This window comes from Saccopteryx leptura, chromosome 2, assembly GCF_036850995.1.
Source record: "Saccopteryx leptura isolate mSacLep1 chromosome 2, mSacLep1_pri_phased_curated, whole genome shotgun sequence".
NCBI lineage: Eukaryota > Metazoa > Chordata > Mammalia > Chiroptera > Emballonuridae > Saccopteryx > Saccopteryx leptura.
Genome location: NC_089504.1, coordinates 313,970,886 through 313,998,091, shown reverse-complemented (window position 1 = coordinate 313,998,091; position 27,206 = coordinate 313,970,886). Strand labels below are relative to the sequence as shown.

Below are 27,206 nucleotides of genomic sequence, written 5' to 3'. Positions count from 1 at the left end.
TAGTTTCTTATTGGTGTAAAATTAGATTTGAACGGCATGGTGGGGGTTGTCTTTGAGTTGCCTTGGAAACTTAATTGAATTGCTAATGGACCACGTTTTTTCATGAATAAAGGCAGATGCGCTTTTGGGAGCAGTTATGTTATGGCTCAGGAACAGTACAGACTTTTCACCTTGGCATCCTCCAGAACCCATCTGTATGTATTGATATATATCTTTAAGTCTCTATCATTTATTCAATTTCATACCTTTCCCCGATCGAAGACCCTGTAATAGACGCATCGCGGCTGGACAGTAACAATTGGTCCCCATATGTGTGGCCATCGAAAAAGGGAAAGAGGAGAGGTAATGGAACACCCCAGAAGTGTGCACACGAAGTAAGTATAAAGCTTTTAGAGAGGGTGAAGCTTTTAAGTAGAGTTTGGAGAGAGAGTATAATAATGAAGTAATTTGGGAGTAAATAACCATGGGACAAATAGGTTCAAAAGTAAGGGATCTTTTTCTTTTTGTACAAATATTTTTATTTGAGAATAAATTGATCAGAATGAGGTAGAAACAGAGAAATGTAAATATGAGAAGAACTTGGAGTCTGGGAATAACTCAGGAGATGAGAATATCACGGCTGTGGCCATTTTAAACTTTGCGCCTCCACCGCCCTCTGCTCCCAAGGTCTTTGTCTCAGACCCTTGGAGATCCCTGCTCCAAAAAGCTTTGGATCAAGGTCGAGATGCAGGGGGGGGGGGGGGGGGGGGGGGGGGGGGGGGGGATGGAGGAATTCGGCAAGGTTAGGCAAGGTCCTGATGAGCAATATCAAGAATTTGTTTCACGGCTGATTCCGGAAGTTGGAAGAATAGTGGTAAAAAAAAGTTTATATCAGAATATGTGCAGAAGTTGGGACTTCATACATGCAAAGCCTTGCTTTTGCCACAGTCATTAAGGCAAGAATTCCAGGGTATTTTGATAAAAGGCAAAACAAATGGAAAGAAGGAACGTCAGGGAAATATTTTTGCCAGTGGATTTTGTTTCCAATGCAGGGATTTGGGGGCATTTTGCTAGAAACTGCCTTGCTCCCCCTGAATATCATCCTCGGCCTCTTTTTCAAGCCCGCCTGGCTCCTAAGGACCCAGATCTTTGCCCACACTGTAAAAAAGGGAAACACTGGGCAAACGAGTGTAAGTCTAAATATAATGCTGAGGGGCAAAGGATTCAGAGAAGCCGCAGAGGCTACTGCCGCCTTGAGCCAGAGCTGCCGCCAGCCCGGCCCGGCCATGGTCCCCTCTTGGAAGCGCAGGTGGCCATGGAGAAGGCATGTCCTGCGGGCCGCAGTGGAGCACCACCCTGTACACAAGCGCCGCCGACTGTGCTGGAATGTGCGGCTCCCGCGAGCTTGGAGCACAGCAGTAGAGGAAGCACCACTGAGGCCCAGGGCCACCTTGTGCAGGCGAGGCGTGGCTCTGCCTGGGAGGCCCAGCCCTCAGGAAAGGAGCTGAGAAGTATTTCCCTTCCAGGGAAGCTAAATCTGCCATTGCGGGGGTGGGGGGGTGGGGGTTGTTGAAATGGAGAGATTTGGGCTGTGCAGCAGCTATTAGAATTTAAAAATGTTTAGAAGATTCAGATGCCTTTTAAAGTTGTATTATTATCTGATTTTCTTTAGTAAATAAAAAGACTTAAGAGTTTGGGGAAATTACAGCTTTTTCCTGTTATTCTCTAACTTTCTCTAAACTATCACTTTATTTCTTTCCTGTTCCATGCCTGGAAAGAGGGCGAAGGAAATGCCTGTTTGGATATGGCTAAACAGAGATCTCATACAGCCGTCTAAAGATTTTTCGAGAGTAATTTCTGTTTAGTATTTATCCTTATCACGTTCCTATTAAAATTACCCTACATAAGATCAAGCAGGCCACATTCTAATCTCTAAAATCCTGGGTTTCACTCTTGATTTGTGTAATTGTATGTGAAGTCTTTGTTTAATATCTAAATGTGTCTGTTTTTAAGGCCTGAATTAGGTTCTTGCATGCAAAAATTGGAAATGCAGGCTCTAATATTGAAAAAATAAAATGATATCATTCCTACAAACTTTTAATTTTACTTGGAACAAGTAAAGCACACTCATTTAAATTTAAGTAAAATGGAATGTGGATCCTAAAGACTTGCTAATTTGGCCAAACTGCTCCAAGCTGCAAGCTGCAAAGCTTGAAGCTGGGTGGATTTGTTTAACAAAAGTTTAAAGATTTTTTTTTTTTACTATAGGAAAATAATGAAAGTCACACTGGAATTTTCCAGCCTTAATATATACTCTTAAAATTGCCTGTTAGTTAATGGGGTAGAAATGTTTTGATAAGTATGGGAATATTGCTTGAAAATGCATTTACTGGCCCTGGCCGGTTGGCTCAGTGGTAGAGCATTGGCCTGGCGTGCAGGAGGCTCAGGTTCAATTCTCAACCAGGGCACACAGGAGAAGCGTCCATCCTCCCCCTCTCCTTCCTCTCTGTCTCTCTCTTCCCCTCCCACAGCCAAGGCTCCATTGGAGCAAAGTTTGCCCGGATGCTGAGGATGGCTCTGTGGCCTCTGGCTCAGGTGCTAGAATGGCTCTGATTGCAGCAGAGCGACCCCCTAGATGAGCAGAGCATCGCCCCCTGGTGGGCATGCCGGGTGGATCCCAGTCGGGCACATGCGGGAGTCTGTCTGACTGCCTCCCCATTTCCAACCTCAGAAAAATACAAAAAAAAAAAGAAAATGCATTTACTATATTTTGTTAGAAGTTAACATAAAGACAAGTATTTCTTACAATCTTTGAAGTCAAAATATTATAAAGTGTGCTCAACAAATACTTATGGGTTCATTGTAAATAATATAAAAAGGGGGGGTAGTCATATCCTAGAACTCCTGCAAATCTACCTTATCATGCTTTTTACTTTAAAAAATTTCTTTTGAATGCTGATGTACAGGATATGCCAAACCTCTTTCTCCTGCAAACTTCTCCCCTCTTTTATTTCATCCAGCTAATAACACTGTTTTGTCTTTTTCTAAATAGTTTCAGATATACAGAAAAAGTTTATATAGGTGGATGAGGACCCTCAAACCCCTCAGCAAGATCTTCTGAGCATGGCTTTTAAGGTTTATAATGACCAAGAGAAACAGAAAAGGCAGACAGAGCCCAAAAGAGATCAGGCAAAATACCAGCTCTTGGCATATGCCCTTAAAGGCTCCAACGCCCCAAAGGGACTTCATAGGATCCAGCAGGGCCCTGCTTCAATAGTGGAAAGGAACATCATTGAGCTAAAGCCTGCCAGGCTTCTCAGCCCCCACCAGGGCCATACCTTTGCTGTGGGAAGAAGGGACACTGGAAGGTAAGCTGCCCCCTTGCTCCTCTAAGGGAGGGTTCAGTCTCTTCCAGCCCTACCCCAGCCACCTGTGACCTAACCTTGCCCAGCCTGCTGGGACTTGCCACTGAAGGCTAAAGGTGCCCAGGGCTGTTAGCCTCATCTCACGTCACTGTGGATGAACCTAGGGTATTTCTTCCAAGTAGCAGGTAAACTGATCTCATTTCTTGTGGACACAAGGGCCACTTACTATGCCTTGCCTGATAATTTGGGTTTTTATATCCCTCGAAGATCTCTGTTGTGGGTGTTGATAGTCTTATTTTATGCTGCTTTGTTTAATATATAGTGTTTCCTTTATGCTTCCTGCCTTAATGCCCCATGCCTATTTTAGGCTGGGACGTGCTCCTAATTTAGATGAATTTACCTCTGCCACCCAGCATAGTGTATCCCAAGGTTCTCTTCACCATGCCATAGCTGCAGAGCTCCAGAGAAAGGCCCCCTGTTCATCTCTCCAGTTTAAAGAAAACAAAAGCTCCATCTCCATATGTGCTGCAGATGGCTTTACCAGTCTACCTGAATTATTGCCAGCTAGAAGCAGTGGTCATTGGGACTTGGACTCTAGCTGCAAAGTGTGGAAATGTGATCACAACTCCAGTGCCTTGTGGACTTTTCCTAAGTGTGTGTGACTCCTGCTCCTTGGGACAGTTCTCAGACTGAAGTGGGGTTGGGTTACATTTACAAATAATATGAAGTGATGATGGTGTCAACATGGACTTGGTGAAATTACATTAACATGTTAAGGACATTTAAGACTGTAAGAATTTTATTTTAAATCCTGTTATATTAGTTAAGACTTTGCTTGATAATCTAATAGGCTTTGATCACTTCATTGTATTAGGACAGTTGTTATAGTATCTGTTAGCATTGGCTATTTCAATTTTGTTGTTTATTTTATATTTTTCCAATCTGCCTCCAAATCAGAACATGGGAATTCAGATGAGTATGAATCACAGCACACGAATTGAAATTTTAAAAAATACAAAAGGGGGATCTGTTGGGACCAAATAAATAAAGAGGGTATTTTTGCAATCTGGACAGAGGTGCTGGGCCCAACCCCCACCGCACCTGCCTAGTTAACAAAGAGCTATGTCTGATTCTTGTTTGCCCCACCCATGTTCTCCGGAAGAGGCTAGAAGGTAGTTTCTTTTTTTTCTTTCTTTTTTTTTTTTTCTGAAGCTGGAAACGGGGAGAGACAGTCAGACAGACTCCCGCATGCACCCGACCGGGATCCACCCGGCATGCCCACCAGGGGCAACGCTCTGCCCACCAGGGGGCGATGCTCTGCCCCTCCGGGGCATTGCTCTGCCGCAACCAGAGCCTCTCTAGCACCTGGGGCAGAGGCCAAGGAGCCATCCCCAGCACCCGGGCCATCTTTGCTCCAATGGAGCCTTGACTGCGGGAGGGGAAGAGAGAGACAGAGAGGAAGGAGGGGGGGTGGAGAAGCAAATGGGCGCTTCTCCTATGTGCCCTGGCCGGGAATCGAACCCGGGTCCCCCGCACGCCAGGCCGATGCTCTACCGCTGAACCAACCGGCCAGGGCCAAGAAGCTAGTTTCTTATTAGTGTAAAGTTAGATTTGAATGGTATGGTGGGGGTTGTCTTTGAGTTGCCTTGGAAACTTAATTGAATTGCTAATGGACCACGTTTTTCCATGAATAAAGGCGGATGCACTTTTGGGAGCAGTTATATTATGGCTCAGGAACAGTATAGACTGTTTGCCATGGCGTCCTCCCGAACCCATCTCTATGTATATATCTTTAAGTCTCTGTCTATCATTTACTCAATTTCATACCTTTCCCCATTTGAGACCCCGTAATAAACTTGTCGCGGCTGGACCATGACAATTGATTGATTCTTGTATGTGTCCTGACCAGGGACTGAACTCATAAACTTGGAATATCAGGATGATGCTCTAACCAACTAAGCTGTCCATTCAAGGCAGGCCCCAACATTTTTAAAAAACTCATACAACACAACACACACAAAAAAGTAATAATAACCCAACAATCCAAGTGAAATTAGCAGAGGACCTAAAATAGACAGTTTTTCAAAGAGGGCATACAGATGACCAGTAGACATATGAAAAGATGCTTAAGATAACTAATCATCAGAGAAATGCAAATTAAAACCACAATGAGATATCGCCTCACACCTGTCAGAATGGAAATCATCAATAATCAACAAACAACGTGTTGGCAAGGATGTGAAGAAATGGGAACCCTCATGCACTGTTGGTGGGCTTGCCAACTGGTGACACTACTATGGAAAACAGTATGGAGATTTCTCAAAAAATTAAAGATAAAACTACCTTATGATCCAGCAATTCCACTTCTGGGTATGTATCTGAAGTAATCCCAAACACTAAATTATAAAGATATATGCACCCCTATGTTCATTGCAGCATTATTTACAATAGCCAAGATATGGAAGCAATCAAAGTGCCCATCAATGGATGATTGGATAAAGAAGATGTGTGTGTATATGTATATGTATATGTATATGTATATGTATATATACAATGGAATATTACTTGGCCATATAAAGGAATGAAATGAAAAAAAAAAAAAAGGAATGAAATTGCCTGACCAGGCAGCGGCGCAGTAGATAGAGTGTCGGACTGAGATGTGGAGGATCCAGGTTCGAGACCCTAAGGTTGCCAGCTTGAGCACAGGCTCATCTGGTTTGAGCAAGGCTCACCAGCTTGAGCCCAAGGTCACTGGCTCAAGCAAGGGGTCACTCGGTCTGCTGTAGCCCCCCCATCAAGGCACATATGAGAAATCAATCAATGAACAACTAAGGAACCACAATGAAGAATTGATGTTTCTCATCTCTCTCCTTTCCTGTCTGTCTGTCCCTATCTGTCCCTCTCTCAGTCTCTACTACAAAAAAAAAAAACAAAAAAAAAGGAATAAAATTTTACCATTTGCAATAATATGGCTGCACCTTGAGGGTATTATACAAAGTAAAATATGTCACACAGAGAAAGACAAATACTATATTATATGTCTTGGAATCTAAAGAAAATAAACAAACAAAACAGTATCAGACTCATAGATACAGAGAAAAACTGAGGGTTGCCAGAGGTTGAGGAGGGTTGCGGGGATGAGTGAAAAAGGTGAAGGGTTAAGAAGTACAAATTGGGAGTTACACAATAGTCTTGGGGATATCAAGTACAGCCCAGGGAATATAGTTAGTAATATTCTAATAATTATGTGTAGTGGGTAATAGACGTACTGGGGTGATCACTTTGTAAATTATATAACTGTTTGACTACTACGGTGTACACCTGGAACTAATATAAAATAATATTGAATGTCAAATGTAATTAAAAATTTTAAAAAGAACAAATATAGAAACAAGTTAAAAAAAGAAAATTTAGCCATCTTTATTTCCTGTAAACACATTACCAAGAAAAAGAGAGACGTATTTTCTGCTTCTTCCTCTTTAGAGAATAGTTGGACTATTCTCTAAATAGTCCTGAAAACTGAAGTGTTCTTAGCCCTAGGGGAGAGTTGAGTGTTTCATTTTTAAAAGCCCAGACTCATAAAATAATCACTCACAAGAAGTTAGGGACAGCCCGTGTGTTACTGAGTCAGCCAGGTTGTCTGGTGGCACACGTCTGATAACACGCACATCCCTGGTACACTGCAACCCATACAGGACTGAATTCTAGGGGTGGGGCTCCCAGCAAGGGAGGGTCTGTGTTTTGACATGAAGAGAGCAAGCCGCTGATGACTCAGGGAGGTGTTTTTCTGCCCTATTAGGGTGCTTCCTCAAATCTCCTCGGGAGAGCTTGCACCTCTCCAGGTGGAATGCTTTCTCAATGCCTGTTGCAGCCTCACCCCTGACTGAGAGCCAGTTTGTCTAAGGAAGTTGTTTGTCTGTCCTTGCTGCAAACAGATCCTCCACGAAATAAGTGAGGCAGAGGCAGAATGCCCGGTCACTCCCAATCCATGGTTAACGTCTACAAAGTAGCAGAGGTAAGGTAGGGAGCACAGAGTGGGGGTGTGGCTGGAAGGAGTCAAAAGTGAGCCCTGGCCCTGGCTGGTTGGCTCAGTGGTAGAGCATCGGTTTGGTGTGTGGAAGTCCCATCTGCTTCTCCACCATCCCCCTCTCCTTCCTCTCTGTCTCTCTCTTCCCCTCCCGCAGCCAAGGATCCACTGGAGCAGGGTTGGCCCGGGGTACTGAGGATGGCTCTGTGGCCTCCGCCTCAGGCACTAGAATGGCCCTGGTTGCAACAGAGCAATGCCCCAGATGGGCAGAGCATTGCCCCCTGATGGGCATGGCGGGTGAACCCTGGTCGGGTGCATGCAGAGTCTCTCTGCCTCCCTGCTTCTCACTTCAGGAAAAAAAAAAAAGTGCCCTGGCCAGTTGGCTCAGTGGTAGAGCGTCAGCCTGGGGTGCAGGAGTCCCAGGTTCGATTCCCGGCCAGGGCACACAGGAGAAGCGCCCATCTGCTTCTCCACCCCTCTTCCTCTCTGTCTCTCTCTTCTCCTCCCGCAGCCGAGGCTCCATTGGAGCAAAGATGGCCCGGGCGCTGGGGATGGCTCTGTGGCCACTGCCTCAGGCGCTAGAGTGGCTCAGGATGCAGCAGAGCAATGCCCCAGAGGGGCGGAGCATCGCCCCCTGGTGGGCATGCTGGGTGGATCCCGGTCAGGCGCATGCGGGAGTCTGACTGCCTCCCTGTTTCCAGCTTCGGAAAAATGAAAAAAAAAAAACCCAAACCAAAACAAAAAAAAAAAAGTGAGCCCTGGCTGGATAGCTCCATTGGCTAGCGCTAGAGCATCATGCTGAAGCACAGAGATTGTGAGTTCGATCCTCAGGGCACATACAGGAGCAGATCAATGTTCCTGTCATTTCTGTCTCTCTCCTTTCCTCTCTCTCTAAAATCAATAAAATTAACATTAAAAAAAATTTTTTTTAAAAGGAGTAAAAAGTGAAGCCTGGTTGGCTAGATGACAGGGTTGTCACCTCCACCTTGGCCCAAGCCCACGGCTTGCATGAGACAGACTAGCCAAAGCCTGGGAATGAAACCTCCAGGAAACATGCAGGGGAGCGAGATGCTAGAGAGGGGGAGAAAAGGCATGTTTGGGCGGCAGAGACACATGACAGCATCTTGACTTTCTCCCTTGGGAGTCACGTGACCTGGCAAGTTTCTCCACCTCCCTGACTCTGTCCTCTCTCACCTGTAAGGTACGCATTTTAGTACCTTCTACAGAGTTACTGGAAAGAAAAAATACCTCTAACAGCCAAAAGCAATGTATGAGACTTGATTGGATCCTGGTTTGAAAATATCGGGGAAATTGCCTGACCAGGTGGTGGCGCAGTGGATAGAGCGTTGGACTGGGATGCAGAGGACTCAGGTTCGAGACTCCAAGGTCACCAGCTTGAGCGCAGGCTCATCTGGTTTGAGCAAAAAAAGCTCACCAGCTTGGACCCAAGGTCGCTGGCTTGAGCAAGGGGTTAGTTGGTCTGCTGAAGGTCCCCGGTCAAGGCACATATGAGAAAGCAATCAATGAACAACTAAGGTGTTGCAATGAAAAACTGATGATTGATGCTTCTCATCTCTCTTTGTTCCTGTCTATCTGTCCCTATCTATCCCTCTCTCTGACTCTCTCTCTGCCTCTGTAAAAAAAAAAAAAAAAAAGAAAGAAAGAGAAAAAATGAAAATATTGAGGAAATTTAAATATGACCTCTATATATCACCTAGTGTGGAGTGATGGTTTATTTCTTGGCATGAGAATGACACTGTACTTCGGTAGACTACACGTATTCACAGGAGACATGTGCTGAGTATTCAAGTGTGAAGTTTCACAAGGTCTGCAGTGCACTCAAATGTTTCATGGAGAGAACCACAGAAGTATGTTTGCACAGAGACAAAGACAAAACAAATATAGTGACATGCTAACTGTTTAATCTAGGTGAAGGGTATTCAAGTGTTTTCTATTTATTCTTTTGCTTTTTCTTAATGCTTAAAAATCTATCAAATAAAAGCTGAGGGAGAAAAATAATAAAGATGAGTAATGTTAAGCAGCCCACATGGTGCCCTGTTCTGTAGTATTTATTCCATAAATATTCACTAAGCCACGGGGGGTGACATCACCCAAGAACCACGGATAGGCATGACAGATACCGTTCTGGGGATAGAGTAATGACTTCTAGGGGGCCAGCGACAAAAATTAAACAACAAGAGAAACATATGAACAGGTTTGGCCAAAAACAGTGCTGAGTGCTATGGAGACAGTCCACAGGTGAGGGACAGGGAGCTTGTGGGAGGAGAGTGCCACCCTGGCTTGAGTGCCCCCGAGCCTCTGAGCAGTTGGAATGTGAGTTGAGGATGGACCATGCCAGGGAGCTGGCCATGCAAAAACCCCCTCTGGCCCTCATCTGTGTGTTCAGGGGCCCTAGGAGGCCCAAGATGCCAGAAAGGGTGACATCAGCCAAGAGCCAGGAGTAGGCATGTTTGTTTCCTCTTTGGGGCAACCAGCCATGGTCTAGTTCAAGCTCTTAGGTCTGTTCAGACAGGCCAGATACCATCAGCCTGCTGGAACCAGTGAACTCCGGTTCCTACTGAACCACTTCCTGAAACCAGCTGGGGAGATGGAGCTGGCCTTGGAGGGAGTCGTGGTGGCCCTTCGCACAGGCCCTGACAATGGCAAAGACAGTTCTACATAGCCAGTCCCCGGGTTACAAACAAGTTAGGTTCTGTAGGTTTAAAAATGTTTAAGTATTGGCCCTGGCTGGTTGGCTCAGTGGTAGAGCATCGGCCTGGCGTGCTGAAGTCCCAGGTTCGATTCCCGGCCAGGGCACACAGGAGAAGCTCCCATCTGCTTCTCCACCCCTCCCCCTCTCCTTCCTCTCTGTCTCTCTCTTCCCCTCCTGCAGCTGAGGCTCCATTGGAGCAAAGATGGCCCGGGCGCTGGGGATGGCTCCTTGGCCTCTGCCCCAGGCTCTAGAGTGGCTCTGGTCGCAACAGAGCGACGCCCCCTGGTGGGCAAAGCGTCACCCCCTGGTGGGCGTGCCAGGTGGATCCCGGTCGGGCGCATGCGGGAGTCTGTCTGACTGTCTCTCCCCGTTTCCAGCTTCAGAAAAATACAAAAAAACAAACAAACAAACAAAAAAGTTTAAGTATTTATATGCACATAAAAGTGAAAATAGGCTCCGGCCAGTGGCTCAGTGGATAGAGCATCAGCCCGGTCTATGGACGTCCCAGGTTGGATTCTTGGTCAGGGCACACAGGACAAGGCCATCTGAGGATAATTTGAGGGCTCTTCTCTAGGGAGCTGTCCTATTGAGATCTGGGACAGCTCCTACTTGTGGGTATCTCAGGTCAAATGCCAAATTCGCACGAGGGAGAATCTGAACGGCTCAGCTGAGTCGGCAATGGCGACGGTTGGGGGTACAGAGACCACCCAAGTCTGGAGAGTGGTCCCAGGGCAAGCAGTCATCTGGACAGGTGACTTGTACTGGTTTGCTAGGGCTCCCGTAACAAAATACTACCAGCCATATGGCTTAAAATACAGAAATTTATTTTCTCACAGTTCTGGAGGCTGGAAGTTCAAGAGCAAGGTGTCGGCAGGGTTGGTTCTCTCTGAGGGCTGTGCTCCATGTTCCTCCACTCCACTCCAGCAGAGGTTCCTAGGGTCAAGTGGTCAGATTTAGCAAATAAAAATAGAGGAAACAGATGAAATTTTAGATAAATTTTAAAATATAAGTATATCCCACACAACACTTAGGACATACTATACTGAACAAAACAAAATGCTATCTCGTTTATGCAAAATTCAGATTTAACTGATTGGCCTGTGTTTTATCTGCCAACCATTGTATACTGGGGCACATTATAAAAATACCTTTGGCAGCCCTGGCCGGTTGGCTCAGCGGTAGAGCGTCGGCCTAGCGTGCGGAGGACCCGGGTTCGATTCCCGGCCAGGGCACACAGGAGAAGCGCCCATTTGCTTCTCCACCCCTCCGCCGCGCTTTCCTCTCTGTCTCTCTCTTCCCCTCCCGCAGCCAAGGCTCCATTGGAGCAAAGATGGCCCGGGCGCTGGGGATGGCTCTGTGGCCTCTGCCTCAGGCGCTAGAGTGGCTCTGGTCGCAACATGGCGACGCCCAGGATGGGCAGAGCATCGCCCCCTGGTGGGCGTGCCGGGTGGATCCCGGTCGGGCGCATGCGGGAGTCTATCTGACTGTCTCTCCCTGTTTCCAGCTTCAGAAAAATGAAAAAACAAACAAACAAAAAAAAAACCTTTGGCTTCATCTCCTTATGAGATTCAGTAGGTCTGAGCGGAGCCCAGCCAGGAATCTCCACTTTTTAAAATCGTATTCAGCTCACTGGCCAGGGTTGGAAAACCTCAACTCCAGCACACCAGGCCCAGGACCAGGCTCCTGGTGAAAATAGACAATTTCACACTTATTCATTCCTGAGTCTTTAATGACTTAGGTTAGTGGGAGTCGGGCCTCCATAGTAGAAGTCCCTGGCTGGAACTTCTGTGGGAAGGGGGGAGGGAGTCTTCTCAGGTGTGGTGCGCCTTCCCCCACTACACTGTTGGAACAACTGACTCCACTGCTTTTCCGCAGGCCACCCCATTTCTTTTGGGCCTATGGAGTTTTCTGAGGTCCCAGATCTCTACAAGACTTGTCCTACCTCTCTCCACCCAAGCTGTAACTCTCCAATCAAGTACCCTGGCAGAGGGTTGGGGTGGGAGGGAGAGTGGGTAAGACCCAGAACAAAGAGGGAAGCGTCAGACGAGGCTCTGGGTTCTCCTTTAAGCGTCTGCTGCCACCTGTTTTCCCGGAGAACCACTCACCCAGGTCCTTGGCCCCTCTAGTTCTCCTGTGCCCGACTGGAGGCATGAGGGGCGTGGCCAACAGAACCCCAGTCTCACCCAATCCCAGCTAGGAACTTGGTTGGAGAATGGAACGTCACGGGGAAGAGGTGTGGTTGCACAACTTCTGCAACCCAGCCGGACTACTCCGGATCCCAAAGGCGTCCACTGTGCATCTCTCGGTGGCTCCGCGACCGGGATGGAGAGGGCATCCGGAGGAGACCAAACCAGGGTCGAGTTGCCAATGGAGCCCTTGGAAAGCCAGGTCCCGGAGCTGGAGCGGCCACAGGCCCCCGCGGAGGAGCGACGACCCGAGAGTCCCAAGAGTAGCTCGGTTGCGGCGGTGCAGGAGGCGACCGACGCGGGCCAGGGCCTGTCCGGCGGGAAGAAGCTGCCTTCGCCTCGCCCGGCGCGTCTGCGGGTGATGGCACCCAGCCTGGGCTACGGCGCCTTCCGCCGCCAGGCATCTGCCGGCCTGGAGCCGCCGTCGCCGGGCCCCGCTGCGGCCGAGCAGCCCCGGAACGGCGAGGCGACTGGGGCAGAGCTGGTGCCCTGGGCGGCGCCGGGGGAGCCGGCGCCCGGCACCTGGGCGCCTATGGAACTACAGGTGGATGTGCGCGTGAAGCCCGTGGGCGCGGCCGGCGGCAGCCGCGGATCCTCGCGCGCGCCCTCCCCCGCGCCCTCCACGCGCTTCGTTACGGTGCCGGTGCCCGAGTCCCCAGCCTTCTCCCGCCACGCCTCCCCCACGTACCCGCTCCTGCCGCGAACCGCATCTTTGGGCAGCACATGGGGCTGGGGCTCGCAGCTGGCTGCGGCGCGAGCGAAGCACGGCCTGGACGCCGAGGGCCGGACCAGCCCCGCCGACGGGGGCGAGGAGTCCCCGGGAGCCCCTGCGTGCCGCTGCCGCTGCCGGTGCAACGAGCTGGAGAAGGACGATGCCGCGCTGCTGCGCCGCGCCGAGGTGGCCGGAGACGGGAAGCTCCATCCGGCGATCAAGCTCATAGGTAAGCGCGCTACCGGAGTCCGCGCCGCTGGGTTGGGGTCCACGTAGCCTTAAGTCCCCCCAACATCCAGCGCTGGGCCACTACCCTGACAGGACTAGGAGACCCAGACGACCCTACCAATGTCCGACCCCACCTGTTCTCTCTCTGGCTTGGAACCAATAACATTCTGGTCTACGTAACTATAATTCAGACGGTTTGCGATCAAAGACTAAAAACCTCTGTTCTTCCCCTTTACGTTCTCCCAACAACTTTTACAATTCCACTTTAGTGTGCGCAGCATCTTTGAGAGATCGGGGCGGAAGGAATTCCAGGCAAGGGAAAAAGCCTTTCGGGGTCACGTGACGGAGGTGGCCGCCCGGGCAAGGCGGTAGCTCTGCGCTGCGCGGACCTCGCGCCGGCTCAGGCTCACTTTCCTTCCACCACGCTTCGGCCCGCGCACTCATCCATTCTGCAGCCTCTCCGTGGGGACGACGGGGTAGACTGTGCTCGGATGTGTGTGGGTTTTTCTCTGGGTGTGTTGGGGAAGAGCGGTTGGGAGGGGAAAAAAAGAGCCTGGAAACGATGTAAATTAAGCAGTTCCGGACAGGGAAGCAGGAGGGAGTGGTTGTGAACTTGGGGGCATGGGAAAGCTTCCTGGAGCTGAGACTTGAAAAAGTAAGGAGTTGGGGGAGGGGGGACGTAGCTTCATCTGTAGTATCTTAAAAACAAACAAACAAAAAACACAAGAAAAGTGCATTTGTTACTTGTGTGCTTAAGAATTGTTTTCTAAAAGGGGCGGTGGGGCCTTTTCTTTGCCTGGACGTTTGGGAGACAGATGGTTGAAGGGGCGGGGGCATTTCCCAGGTCAGCATTGCTGTCCTGAGCGCGGGAAGTGTGTAACTTTTGTAACTCAGTCTATTTCGTTACTGCTTTGTTTTCTGAAAGGTCTGAACTAAATTTACTGTTCTGTCACAATAGTTATATTTACTGAGGTGACTGGTAGATTTGTTTTCCTTTTCTTCTCTGGGTTTTTTAGCTCAGCTTTTATTCTTTTAAGACTGTTAATTTATGTATCTTTTATTCCAAGCATTTTCAAATAGTTGGGTTTTTTTTTTTTTTTTAAAGGAAAACACCTTCATTGAGCTTAATTTACATACCACACAATTTGCCCATTTAAAGCATACACACTTCAGTGGTCTTTTTTTTTTTTAAAGAGAGAGAGAGAGGAAGGGTGGGGGGAGAGAGAGATTTGTCATTGTACCTATTTATACATTCATTGGTTGATTCTTGTCTGTGTCCTGCCCAGGGATCGAACCCAGTCTTGGTGTATTGGGATGATGCTCTAACCAGCTGAGCTACCCAGCCAGGGCTTCAGGGGTCTTTAATATATTTACAGAGTTGTGTGACCATCACCAGTAAGTTTTAGAATATTTTCATTACTCCAGAAAGAAATACTGTACCTTTTAGCTGTCACCCCCCCAATCCAACAAGCACCAGCCCTTGCTAGCCACAAGTCTACTCTGTGTCTCTATGGGTTTGCCTGTTCTGGATAGTTCATTAAAATAGACTCTTAAGATATGTCCTGTTGTGTGTGGTTTCTTTCACTTAGCACAGTGTTTTCAAGGTCATCCACAATGTAGCCTATGTCAGTATTTAATTCTTTTTCATGGCTGAATACTATTCCATTGTGTGGATATAGCACTTACCGGTTGATAGAAATTTGGGTCAAATCCCTTTAAGAAGCAGATTTTGTGTGTGTATGTGTGTGTGTGTGTGTGTGTGTGTGTTTTAATTCTAAAAAGGTCACAGATGGAATGTCAACTTTTCAGATATCAATGTAAGGGAAATGAAAAAAGAAAAGGGGGGTATTTCAAAAGTGCCTATGCTTTTCAAGTTGAATTATGATGGAAGATCAGAAATGTGTGTATGTGTGTATAATATGCACACATGTGTATTTATATATGCACATATATTAATATACAGATGGTTTCTTAAATGGAATTCATCTCAAAATAAACTATTTGCTAGAGAATTATCTGCTGTTTCAGGCTTTGACAAATACGATGATTGGGTTCTTAGGACCCTCACACTGATTTTGTAGCACCCCTGACCCTCAGGTGGGTCCTGGGACCTGTTGCAGCAAGGTGTGTGGGAGAGGAGGAATTGTTGATGCCTATGGTTAAGCATGTACTGGGCTTTATTCTCCAAGTTTTCTGGCCTCCCTAGTTATACCATCAACAGGGCAGAATGTGGCATCTTGAATGTGTTTTCTGAGTCTTTGCTTGAGCCATCCCTCCTGCCTGGATGCCCTAGTCTTGGGAGTTCCCTTCCCTTCTGCAGCCTTATCCCAGGCCCTGGTCCCCTGGGTCCTTGAGCTGCTGACAACTCACCCCTGTCTAGTGCTCTACAGCCTGCAAAGTGCTCTCTGCATGATGCTTCCTGGGCGGCTCCAGTGACCTGGAGAGGTGAGGGAGGCAGGTGCAATTCCAGTGTTAAACCTGAAAACACCGAAAACGCGCGGGTCAGAACTTGAACCCAGGCCTGTTGCACTCCTAATCTAGCCCCGTTCCTCTCGTTTGTAGTTTATCTCCTGGTCCCTTTGCCCAATCTGTTAGCTCCTTGCATAAAGGAGCCTGGCCCTATTCTTGGCATATTTGTACCACGTGTAAGGCACATTAGGCGAAGAGTAAATGCTGGTTAGCCAAGTAGTTGTTCTCTTTCTTGAATAGAAACTTAGGTCTTCTAGTTATTTAAGAAGTAAAACATCTAGCATTTTTCTCACAAATAGGACGTTCTAACCGAAATCATATGGTTTATTCTGGTGTCTGGAAGGAGGGGGTGGGTGCTCACGTGATGCTGGTGTGTAAGGCAGTGGTTCTAACCTGTCTCCTTGTTGTCTCCTCCCCAGGGCTGCCCATGTACATGAAGTCCCTGCGCTGGGCCCTGGTCATCATGGCCATGCTCCTGGCAGTGTCCACAGTTGCCATTGTGGCCCTGGCCTCTAGAACAGGTATGGTGCCTCCTCATGGCTGCACTCTGACAAGCAGTCGGATGTCAGCCCCAACCTGGGGGGCTTGGTGCCCTGCACAAACCGTCCAACCTTCCGGGGACCCTGCCCACCCTGCTTACTATTCAAAGGTGTGCCAGTTCCATGCCTCCAGATCTGCCTCTCCATTGAGGCGGCTGCCCCATATTTATTTATTTATTTATTTATTTACAGAGACAGAGATAGAGTCAGAGAGAGGGATAGATAGGGACAGACAGACAGTAACGGAGAGAGATGAAAAGCATATTTTTCATTGTGGCACTTTAATTGTTCATTGATTGCTTTCTCATATGTGCCTTGACCGGAGGGCTACAGCAGACTGAGTAACCCCTTGCTCAAGCCAGTGACCTTGGGTCCAAGCTGATGAGCTTTGCTCAAACCAGATAAACCCATGCTCATGCTGGTGACCTCGGGGTCTCGAACCTGGGTCCTCCACGTCCCAGTCCAATACTCTATTCACTGCACCACTGCCTGGTCAAGCTTGATTTTTTTTTTTTAACATCCATGCATTCAACTCATTCCAGTTCGCTCCGCAGCTCACCCGTGGTCTCCACTTCTCTGCTTGCAGGGACTGGGTGCCGGCCATGCCCCCAGGGCTGGCTGTGGTTTGGGGAGCACTGCTATTTCCTTTCTGCCAAAACTCAGGCCTGGGAGGCCAGCAACGCTTCCTGCTCAGCCCACCAAGCTACCCTCCCCCTGCTGAGCCACACCCAGGTGAGGAGGGCAGGAGGGCGGGCAGCGGAGGGGGATGCATATTGTTACAGGTTACAGACAGGTTGCTAGCTAGCCCTGGAAGGAATCACCAAGTGCTCCTCCCAACTCCATGTTACAGAAAAACTCACCAATGCTTGGAGACATAAACCGACGTGCAGGGGGACTAGACTTCAGGTCTCCATGGTCTTTGATGCACTCTTTGCTCTAAGAAGTGGAGCTGAAGCTGGGTGGCCGGACCAGGGCTTCTCCTGTCCAGCCTGGTGGCCACGCAATTAGCAGGAAGCTCAGGGACCAGCCTGTGCCGGCAGGTCTGTGGGGGAGACAAGTGTGTACTCATGGTGATTGGCTGGTGCTCCTTTGGGGAACCGATGGATGTGGGCTGATGGCTGGCATGCCAGCCTGGGTGTTACCTGGGGCCCCTGGTGGGTACTGGTAGGACCCCAGGGAGGCAGTTCTGCTGAGCTGGCTAACCGTGCACTGGGCTCTCATGGTCCCTGGTGCACAAGACTGGCCCCCAGTCCTCACCAAGTTCACAATGTCCCTATCAGAAAGGACCCTTAAGCTGAGACCTGAAGGACAAATGGGAGTGGCACCAAGGGACAGTCATCGCTCCAGGAATTACTTGCTAATTCCCAAGGTTAAATACAGAGGTCTAGTCTAGTCTTTTTCAACTTCTGGGGAAGAACTGACCATAACATTAAATTCATTTGTATCATCCTGCTTCGCTATCATGAATAGATGCTTCTCGGCATTGTGAGTGAGGTGCACTCGCTGGTGTGGTCCTTCTTCACTTGGCAGGATTTTGCATTGACATTTTCTTGCATAGCCAAGTTTTCTCCGTACTTGTCATTTTCAGCCGTGCTGTCATTTGCCGTCATGTTGATATTGCCTAGTTATTTTCCGATTGCTGGGCATTTGGCTGGCTTCTACTTTTTGTTTCTAAGCGGCATGGTGTTATCTTTGGGTAAATTCATTTTCTCCCCTTCATGCTCTTGGGTGTGTTCCCCAAAGTGGAATCACCCATCTGAGTGACAGGAAGGTTGTTACTGCCCTTGTTATGGACATAGCCCCAAGCTGGACATAATTCCAGCAAGATGGGGCAGGTGTGGCCTGGCACTATTGCACCAGGAAATACAATGCTGACACACCTTTTAAATACAATGGAACTGCAATATAAAAACAAGTTGAAAAATGGTAAATGCCATATTTTGCTTTACTTCATTGTTTAAAAATATGACATCCAGGATAAGTCATTAAACAACAATCTCTAAAAGGTCTCTGACATCCTTGTTTCCATTCTTGCTGCTCTTTGTGGCTGTGGCCACGTAGAGACAATGTTTCCATTATTTTTTTATTTTTTTATTTTTTTTGTATTTTTCTGAAGCTGGAAACAGGGAGAGACAGTCAGACAGACTCCCGCATGCGCCCGACCGGGATCCACCCGGCACGCCCACCAGGGGCCACGCTCTGCCCACCAGGGGGCGATGCTCTGCTCCTCCGGGGCATTGCTCTGTTGCAACCAGAACCACTCTAGCGCCTGGGGCAGAGGCCAAGGAGCCATCCTCAGCGCCCGGGCCATCTTTGCTCCAATGGAGCCTTGGCTGCGGGAAGGGAAGAGAGAGACAGAGAAGAAGGAAGGGGGTGGAGAAACAAATGGGCGCTTCTCCTATGTGCCCTGGCCGGGAATCGAACCCGGTCCCCCGCACGCCAGGCCAACGCTCTGCCGCTGCGCCAACCGGCCAGGGCCTGTTTCCATTATTATAATCATGCCACAAGTGTGATACAGCCTTTTCATTTACTGTGACCCTTCATATACCACAGGTTTTCCCCATGGAAGGTATGAGTACCCATCGTGGGTTCCTGGGTGGGGAACTGGCACTCACATCCTCTCGCCTGAGGGCTGAGGCAGGATCGCCCCCACTTCTGGTCACCATCCCATACGCAGGGCCTGCAGCCAGCTAGCTCCCGATGCCAACTTCTCACTGCTGGTGTGTGGGTGGGCTGGGTTGGGCTGAGCTTCTCTGGCTGGCCAGCGGGGAGCATGCAGAAGCCCCAGGTGAGGTGAGCCAGGGTCCAGGAAAGAGTGACTGGCTGCTTTTCCCCCCAGGACTTCCTGAGCAGATACCCTGTCACCAAGTTCTCCTGGGTGGGGGCCCGGCAAGGCCCCCAGGGCTGGCACTGGATCGACGGGACCCCCATGCCACCCCAGCTGTAAGTGAATGTGGGCCTGGGTGAGGGTTCCCTTCTGTCCCCAGTGCACTAGCCTGGGCTCCCCTGTGAGACAGAATAACATCACATCAGGCACTGAAGCAGGCTGGCGGCCTCCCCCTCCTCTGCAGACACTCCCTCCCCACCCCAGCCTGGGAGGCTGACCCCACACCCATGCTCAGGGTCTGGTTCTGTTTCGCCTCCAACAACCCATCCCTTGTTTGGGAGCCCAGCACATCCACCCAAGCAGGATTGTCACCCTGTTCTACAGATAAGGTACGTGCCACTCAGCGCTTGGGTAGTTCATCACTGTCGCACAGCTGATGACCAGGGGCATCCTCAGGACTTCTACCCCAGGCCTCATTCCAGACCCCAGGCCGTGTGGCAATTCAAACAGCACCCAGGCCAGGAGGTAGGCAGGCAGGAGCGTCCACAATGCCAGGCAACCCTGTCACCCTGAGCACCCCTCCTTCTCTTCCTCCCCCAGACTCCCGGAGGAAGATGAGGACCAACCGGATCTCAAGTGTGGGGGCCTGGAGGGAGGCAGACTCGTGGCTTTGGACTGCACCTCTTCAAGACCCTGGGTCTGTGCCAGAGAGACCAAATGACTTGGGTTCTACTGGTCTGAGCCCACCGGGGGCACGCAATCCCCCCACACTGCAGGTGAAGCTAGGTGGGGTGCTGGGGCAGCCTCTTCCCTGGACCAGGCTCCCTCGCCCCCTGCTCTGTGAACGGGTGGTGGGGGTGGGGGGTGGGGGTGGGGTGGGGTGGCCCTCTGTTGCAGGAAGATCACCTTCAGAGGGAAGTCTGTGGCCTGGGGACCAAGTGCCCATTTTCCTCTCCAGCTGCTGAAGAGGATTTGTTCAGTCACCTGAGCCTGCTTTTTAAAATTTGTTTAAGCATTCCTGAGCCTTGGTCTCTCTCTCATGAAAATGGTCATTTCCTATTCTCTCCCTTTACCTGCTTACGCACAATGCACACCCTCCCAGTCCTAGATGAAAGCATTGTGATCACAGGTGAGCCTGACAGGGATTCTCACCAGCCCATGCAATTCTTCCACTGTTTTGTGGCTAGAGGGTTTGTCAGCTGTAAGTGCCCTTTCTGGGCAGCTGGGCACACAGCCAACAGCTGAAGACCAGTGTCACAGCAAATGAGAAATGGTAGCCCCTGGGGGAGGGAGAGAGAGGTTGCACACTGCTGGCCAAAGCTGGGACGATGCAGGGGAGAGAACCACCTGGGCAGCAGGAGCCAGGGAGCAAGCGCCCCTTCCCCTAAAGCAGGGGGTCCCCAAACTACGGCCCGCGGGCCACATGCGGCCCCCTGAGTCCATTTATCCGGCCCCCGCCGCACTTCTGGAAGGGGCACCGCTTTCATTGGTGGTCAGTGAGAGGAGCATAGTTCCCATTGAAATACTGGTCAGTTTGTTGATTTAAATTTACTTGTTCTTTATTTTAAATATTGTATTTGCTCCCATTTTGTTTTTTTACTTTAAAATAAGATTTGTGCAGTGTGCATAGGGATTTGTTCATAGTTTTTTTGTTTTTTTTTTCCTTTTCTTTTTTTTTTTTTTTTTTAAAGACTTTATTTATTCATTATAGAGAGGGGAGAGAGAAAGAGGGAAGCGGGGAGGAGCAGGAAGCATCAACTCCCATATGTGCCTTGACCAGGCAAGCCCAGGGTTTTGAACCGGCAACCTCAGTGTTTCCAGGTTGACGCTTTATCCACTGCGCCACCACAGGTCAGGCCATAGTTTTTTTTATAGTCTGGCCCTCCAACGGTCTGAGGGACAGTGAACTGGCCCCCTGTGTAAAAAGTTTGGGGACCCCTGCCCTAAAGTGTGGGGTCCAAGTGAGAAAGGAAATTGAAGAAATGTGGGGAGGTTCAAGGCAGCTCTTCCTGCAGCTGTGGGGACACCAGCTGGAAGATGTCTGTGTGCTACACAGCTCCATGAAGGGTCTCCATGCTAGAGGGAGTGGCACCAGGTGGGCTAGAGAGGCTTGTTTGCTCTCCCTGCCTGTACAGACCTCTCCAATGACAGGAGACTGTACCTGCGTTTAATCTTGGTGCTGAGCGTTCGACACAACTGTCATACACACACCAACTTTCCAAAGTCAGACCACGCATCCAAACCCCCCCCCCCCGGAGAAATCTGTATTAGTCCATTTAAACCAGCAGCTCGTAGAGAAAGTGCAGGCGTCTGGGAGAGGGTGGTGGAGAGTCTCAAAGGGCACACTTGACAATAAAGGTCTTGGAAGCACTCTGGTCTTTCTCGTGGCTTTCTTATTTGAACTACATATTGACCCCAGAACTTGATACCAGGTTGTTTTAACTCATTTCAGAGCCCTCGTCAGCACATGTCCTGTGTCTGGTGCGTGGGGCTGGTTTAACACCAAGCCCTTGGGCTCCTCCCAGCTTCAGGGCAAAGTCCCACGGGGTGGGGATCCCAGGGCACAGGTGCCACGTAGAATCAGCTGTGGGAGGTGCCCAGAGTGTGGTGCTGAGGGCCCAACTCTGAAAGTTACCGAACTTCACTTAAAGAAGGGGACTAAGAGAATAAACTTTAAGAAATTACTAGCTATTGTCCAGAGTTGGCAAACCAAGAAATCAAAGTGTAAGCTTACTGTTCAGAAATACAGAAACAAGTATGCAAACAGCAAAAATAAATATAAATGGTTGCTTTAAAACAAATCCATGGCGACAGAGGTCAAAAGAGTAGCTAATAAACTGGGAAGGGGGCACATTCTAGGGTGCCGGGAATGGTCAACATCTTGAGCTGGGTGGGGCTGGGTAAACCCATGTAAAAATTCGTCAAGCTATTTATTGCATTTAAGATTAAAAAGTAAAAATTTATCTCCAAAGACAGGAATCAAGTTACTAGAGAACTCATTTCTTTTTCCTTAAAATGAAAATTGGTCAATGGTATACAATAATGCAAGGGGACTACATTAGAAATGTAAAATAAATGCTTAAGTAGATGCTACATATATTCATCATCTGATTCATCTTCCTTCAAATCCCTTAGCATTGTTCTCTGCCTCTTCCCTTATAGCTATTGGGACAATTTCATGTCTTCCTTTACCAACCCTGCTGAGCTCCAATTCAAAAGCTTTATCCTTAACTTCATCATGTAGGACTGTTTAAAAAACAAAAAACATACATCCTTTAGCAATACTAACTTAAAACCATATCCACATTTAAAAGAACCCACAAAAACCCACATTCATGTACTACTTTGATAAAAAGAAAAAATTAGATTTTTCTTAAAAGATCCACAAGATTCTGACGAGTGGCCCCACCTGAGTAGTACGGGCTACAGGAACACTTCCTGTGTCTGCCATTTCCTCCAGCCTGTATTTCTGCCACAGAGGTGCCTTCTCCCGAGTTCTGGCCTCGCCTTGGAGCATGTTTTTCCCTTTCTACGAAACAGAAGCTGGTAAAGTTACACAGCAGGTTGGTCTTGCATGGAACTAACTCCTCTGGGTAATTTTGCAAGTCTCTCTTCCCACCAGGCACTGCCAGCCGCTGTTGGTTGAGATGCACGCACTGGCTTGCTCCCTGGAGCTTTGGGGATCACGCTGACACAGGCGGCCCCAGCAGCTGACAGCAGCTTCCGAGGGGCAGCTCTGGACATCAAGCCTGGTGAACAATTATCTGTTAATTTAAGCACATGGAATTCATCATCCCCCGAGTACTGAGTTCCTGACTCATTGGTTCACGGCTTCTGACAGGTTTCTACCAGCTTTCTTGGTGATTCTGACGAAGAGAATCCTGAACCCACATTTTGAGTAGCCTGTCTCAAAGAGTCCATCTTGCTACCAGGAAAAAATAAAAGTATATATATTTTAAATCAACTTTGAGGTTTAATTTGTATCAAAGGAAACACATCTATCCCAGGAGTACCCGTTGACAAATTAAGCACTGGTGTACTGTTGCCAATCAAGAGAGGGAATAGTGCCAATACTCTAGAAAGTTTCTTCATGTCCCTTTGCAGTCAATTCTCACTTCTGCCGAACTTCAGCTCCAAGCAAGTCTGCATTCTGTCTCTAGCTTACACTTAGTTTGTTCTAAGATTTCATAACAGTACATTCTACTTTGTCTGCTTTTTTAGCAGAGTGTAAGGTTTTAGAGACATTGTTGCATGTGTCTGTAGGTCTTTGCTTTGTATGTTTAGCCAGTAATTGGAAAAGACGCAGACACACAAAACATCTGGGGGCCCCAACACCCCACGAGGCCCTGCTCACCTGTGGCCCCAACACCATTCTGCTGGTAGACTCATGCCTGGGCCCCCAGTCGGCCTGTGCCGTCAGTATCCTGTCCTTTTGGCCTCCCCAGCCTTTCCTAACTCTCCTGAAGCTCAGATTCCTTTTTCTAATTAGAAAACACAATGGAAAGAAAAAGGACAACTTTGTATTGCCTTATTTATACCCTGGGAAAATCTAAGTATCAAGTCAGGGTATAATAAAATCATACAGCCTTTTCTGATAGGAAAAATAGACAAGCATGTTTCTCAAAATATTTACGTCAGTATACAGCACGTGGTGGTGGAGTGGAGCAAGGTTCTGAAGGTTCCTGGCGAGTCCCCTCGATGTGTGAGGACAGTCTTGGGGAAGGGGAAGATGTTCAAGCTCAGAGCAGCAGACAATTGTTGATAGAGGAAGCATGTTTCAACGGTTTAATAATTGGAATAGCTATACCAGCACATACCAGCTTAACACCAACCTTGGATATATACACATTTTAAAGATTTTGGAATATTTATATGTGTTGTAGAACTGTGCACCTGAAACCACTTGTCACCCGAATAAACCCAACTTTTAAAATAGTTAAACATTAGTATTAAGATAATTATCAGAGAGGTAAGAAAGTCTTTCTTGAAAAAACAAGTCTCCTTAGGGGTGGTTTTTTTGTTTGTGTTTTTCCTTAAGGGAGGTTTTGCTTCACTCAGCAGATGTGTTGACAGAGCTCTGTACAACAGCCCTGGGGAGGCGGCAGAGGACAGCGACAGGAAAGCCTTATTCAAGGACACCACATCCCAGAGGAGCAAATGCTTTTGCAAAGATGTGACTAACCTTATACTTTTTATTAGTCACCAAATAACTGTGCATGAGAAACTGAAATACTGAGACCTTAAATTTTTTGAGTGGCTGCCCCAGTTCAAGAATGATTAAAACTCTACAGACTGCTTACTCCAAGCCTAAATACTGTAAGTGTCCAAGCGACAGAACTGTTCTAGGGCTTTTAAATCGGGATCATTTACTCCAAGCAGCATGCGGCTGAAGCGATCCACCCAGTGGCCCGCCTAGGACCATGCGCCCTTCACAGGTTTACTGACTGCTGGCGGCCGGGCAGCCTGTACTGCCTACGAATCCCAGCTGCAGTAACAGCTGAGAATACAGGTATTGTATCTCAGTATTGTTAGGCAGAGGATAAACATGAAATTCCAGTACTCAAACATAATGCTAAAACTCATTTTTCAGCCTGACCAGGCGGTGGCACAGTGGATAGTGCCGGACTGGGATGTGGAAGGACCCAGGTTCGAGACCCCAGAGGTCCCAGCTTAAGTGCATGCTCATCTGGTTTGAGCAGAAGCTCACCAGCTTGGACCCAAGGTCACTGGATCAAGCAAGGGGCTGCTCGGTCTGCTGAGGGCCCACGGTCAAGGCACAAATGAGAATGCAATCAATGAACATCTACTCGCAGGGGTCTTCAAACTTTTTATAAAAACCGCCCACTTTTGCAGTGCTGGTCAACCTGGTCCCTACCCGCAACCAAACAGCGCTGCGATTGGCCCACCATGAAAGCTGGACCGTCCACTAGTGGGCGGTAGGGACCAGATTGACCAGCACTGCAAAAGTGGGCGGTTTTTATAAAAAGTTTGACAACCCCTGAAGGTATCACGAAAAACTAACGATTGATGCTTCTCTAAAACTAATGATTGATGCTTCTCATCTCTCTGTTCCTGTCTGTCCCTCTCTCAGACTCTCTGTCTCTGAAATAAATAAACAAACAAAACCCCCTTATTTTTCAATCAACAAGCAAGTCCCAGTCTTCCCTGAACCTACAACCCAACCTTGGTCATCTTACTCCACATCCCAAGGCACTAAATCCACAGTGCAAGTAAGGATTTAGAGAGCAGTGCAGACCCCTCAGAAAAGGAAACACCACAGTCCCACAGCACCAAGGATGCAGATGGGTCTCAGGCCCACAACCCTAAATCAACGTGAGGCCGTACTTCTCTGTACCCTCAAACTGCCACACTTACTTCTCTGTACCCTCAAACTGCCACACTTAGGAGGACACAGTAAAAATAGTTCTTGTAAGGTGATCTTGTTAACTCTACTCACAGACACTAATTTCATTACAAAATGCATTTTTGTTGCTCAGATTTTCTAGAATCACATGATTACCTGTTGAAATCCTAGTGGGTATACAAAGCTTTTCAATGCAGAAGCCATTAGTCTCATTACATTGGTTATACCATGTTTTTATTTCAGTTACTGAATGAGAAGAAATACAAAACAAAACAAATGAAAACCCCAGTTTCTTCTGTGGGTCCAGTCCTCCTTGACAGCGGTGGTTACAGACAGCCCTGAAGCAGCCAGATACAGTCAGCGAGGGACCCGCGTGGAGCAAGAGTTCATCTTGAATCTTCGCAAGTGCAGATTGATTTCCTTTGGTGCCTTGCACAGTAAGGCACTATTAATGATACAACAGAATGGAAGAAATGCCCAAGCATATATTCTAGTGACAATTTACTAGACAAGTTATAGTTTAATGATGGTGGTGGTGATTGTTTCTTTCATCTTGTTTTTTTTTTTTTTTTTACAATAAAGGTTTAGCCTTTATATTCCACACACACAAAATAAAACAAGTGCTTATGAAAAAGTCCCTGCCCCCACCCCCTTTTCAAAACACCCTGAACATAGCAATTCAATACAACAGAAAAATCAAGACTTGTTTGATTTCAAATTGTCGATAAAAAAGCAAAGTATGTAATGCAACAGCTGTTAAACTTCCAACGCTAAATAGGCACCGTTAAACAAACAAACCTCCTGGTATTTAAACTGCTCCAGCACACACTCCGGCAGAAATGCTCTGAGCTGTAATCACTAGTAATTAATGGGAACAGAACCTTAGAACAGAAGTTATATTGCTTCCCTGCCCCCCTTTCTCTTATAATTAGAGGGTGGGAGGCATTAGGGGATACAAAAGTCAGAGGAAGAAGAATTAAAAAGAAAAATTCCCAAAGCTGCACTGTTTGGACTGAAAAGGAAGACAGTGTTTTACAAATGTTCAAAATCTCCCAAGGCAAGTAACACAATTCATTCACTATCACTCCTACTAGAAAGAATAGATATCTGCGTCTTCTATAAAACTGTCTTTTCATAAAGTGTATTATGGGGTTGCCAGAAGCTACGGATGTAGTCTCAGGCTTCATCAAGGAAAATCAGTTCAGTTCAGACCAAGTTAGATACTGCACGTCTAGCCTAGTTGGATAGGTGTCTGGAACTGCTCCCTGTGCCACCCGAACAGCTGTAAACTAAACAATAGTATGTAACTCCATAGGAAGATTTTAAGGATTGAGGATATGTACACAGCTAATTATATCTCCCCTGCTTCGCGCTCTTCAGAGCTCCTCCTGTCTTCTGATCTGCCATTAGCGCTCTCATAGGACCGCTTCTTATCTTTTCGATCTCTGTCACGAGGTGATCTGTCTCTTGAATTCCTGTCTCTGTCACGTGATGCTAAGTCTTGGTCTCTGAATCTTTCTTTTGAGGATCTGAAAAATATTAATTTGAGGAGCAAAATGTGTTGGGAAACCCAAAATCCATATAAAAGAATCGGATAAATATTAAGGTACTGAGAGCTGAAGGTAATCAGAACACATCCAAGAAAGAAGAGTCAGTTTCCTGACAGAACAGAGCACTACTATATTTGATCAAGAGTCTACAACAAGAACGTGGGTGAAAACAGACAGCTGAGGGTCAAAAACCGTATGTTAAAATAATGGTTTACAGGATATTCTCATTGTCTCAAGGTAGTCAAAA

The 27,206-nt window shown here is 47.9% G+C and overlaps 2 protein-coding genes and 1 non-coding gene across 7 annotated transcripts in view; 2 read left to right on the top strand and 1 right to left on the bottom strand.

The window, feature by feature from the left end:
* The first annotated feature begins 7,739 nt into the window (after positions 1-7,739).
* TRNAP-GGG (transfer RNA proline (anticodon GGG)) lies at positions 7,740-7,815 on the top strand. The gene has a single exon. It is a non-coding gene; the product is annotated as a tRNA-Pro (tRNA).
* Positions 7,816-12,355: 4,540 nt separating this feature from the next.
* On the top strand, positions 12,356-20,499 carry KLRG2 (killer cell lectin like receptor G2). The gene is made up of 5 exons (XM_066366179.1): positions 12,356-13,211; positions 16,099-16,200; positions 16,805-16,950; positions 19,058-19,161; positions 19,646-20,499. The coding sequence occupies exons 1-5, from the start codon at positions 12,407-12,409 to the stop codon at positions 19,764-19,766; spliced, it is 1,278 nt and encodes a 425-aa protein (XP_066222276.1). The 5' UTR covers positions 12,356-12,406; the 3' UTR covers positions 19,767-20,499.
* A 5,449-nt stretch (positions 20,500-25,948) lies between these two features.
* LUC7L2 (LUC7 like 2, pre-mRNA splicing factor) overlaps positions 25,949-27,206 on the bottom strand; it is a 57,437-nt gene continuing 56,179 nt past the window's right edge. For all 5 annotated transcript variants that reach the window (XM_066362861.1, XM_066362864.1, XM_066362865.1 and 2 more), the window contains one exon: positions 25,949-26,938. In XM_066362861.1, coding sequence (XP_066218958.1) covers positions 26,761-26,938 — 178 coding nt within the window. In that variant the 3' untranslated portion in view covers positions 25,949-26,760. The remainder of the gene's footprint in view (positions 26,939-27,206) is intronic.

Bases quoted from the DNA above. Each gene is read 5' to 3' on its own strand.
- KLRG2 (XM_066366179.1), top strand. From the start codon at position 12,407: ATGGAGAGGGCATCCGGAGGAGACCAAACCAGGGTCGAGTTGCCAATG. The intron at 16,951-19,057 runs GTGAGGAGGGCA...TTTTCCCCCCAG, and splicing joins CCCTGCTGAGCCACACCCAG to GACTTCCTGAGCAGATACCC. The intron at 19,162-19,645 runs GTAAGTGAATGT...TTCCTCCCCCAG, and splicing joins ACCCCCATGCCACCCCAGCT to ACTCCCGGAGGAAGATGAGG.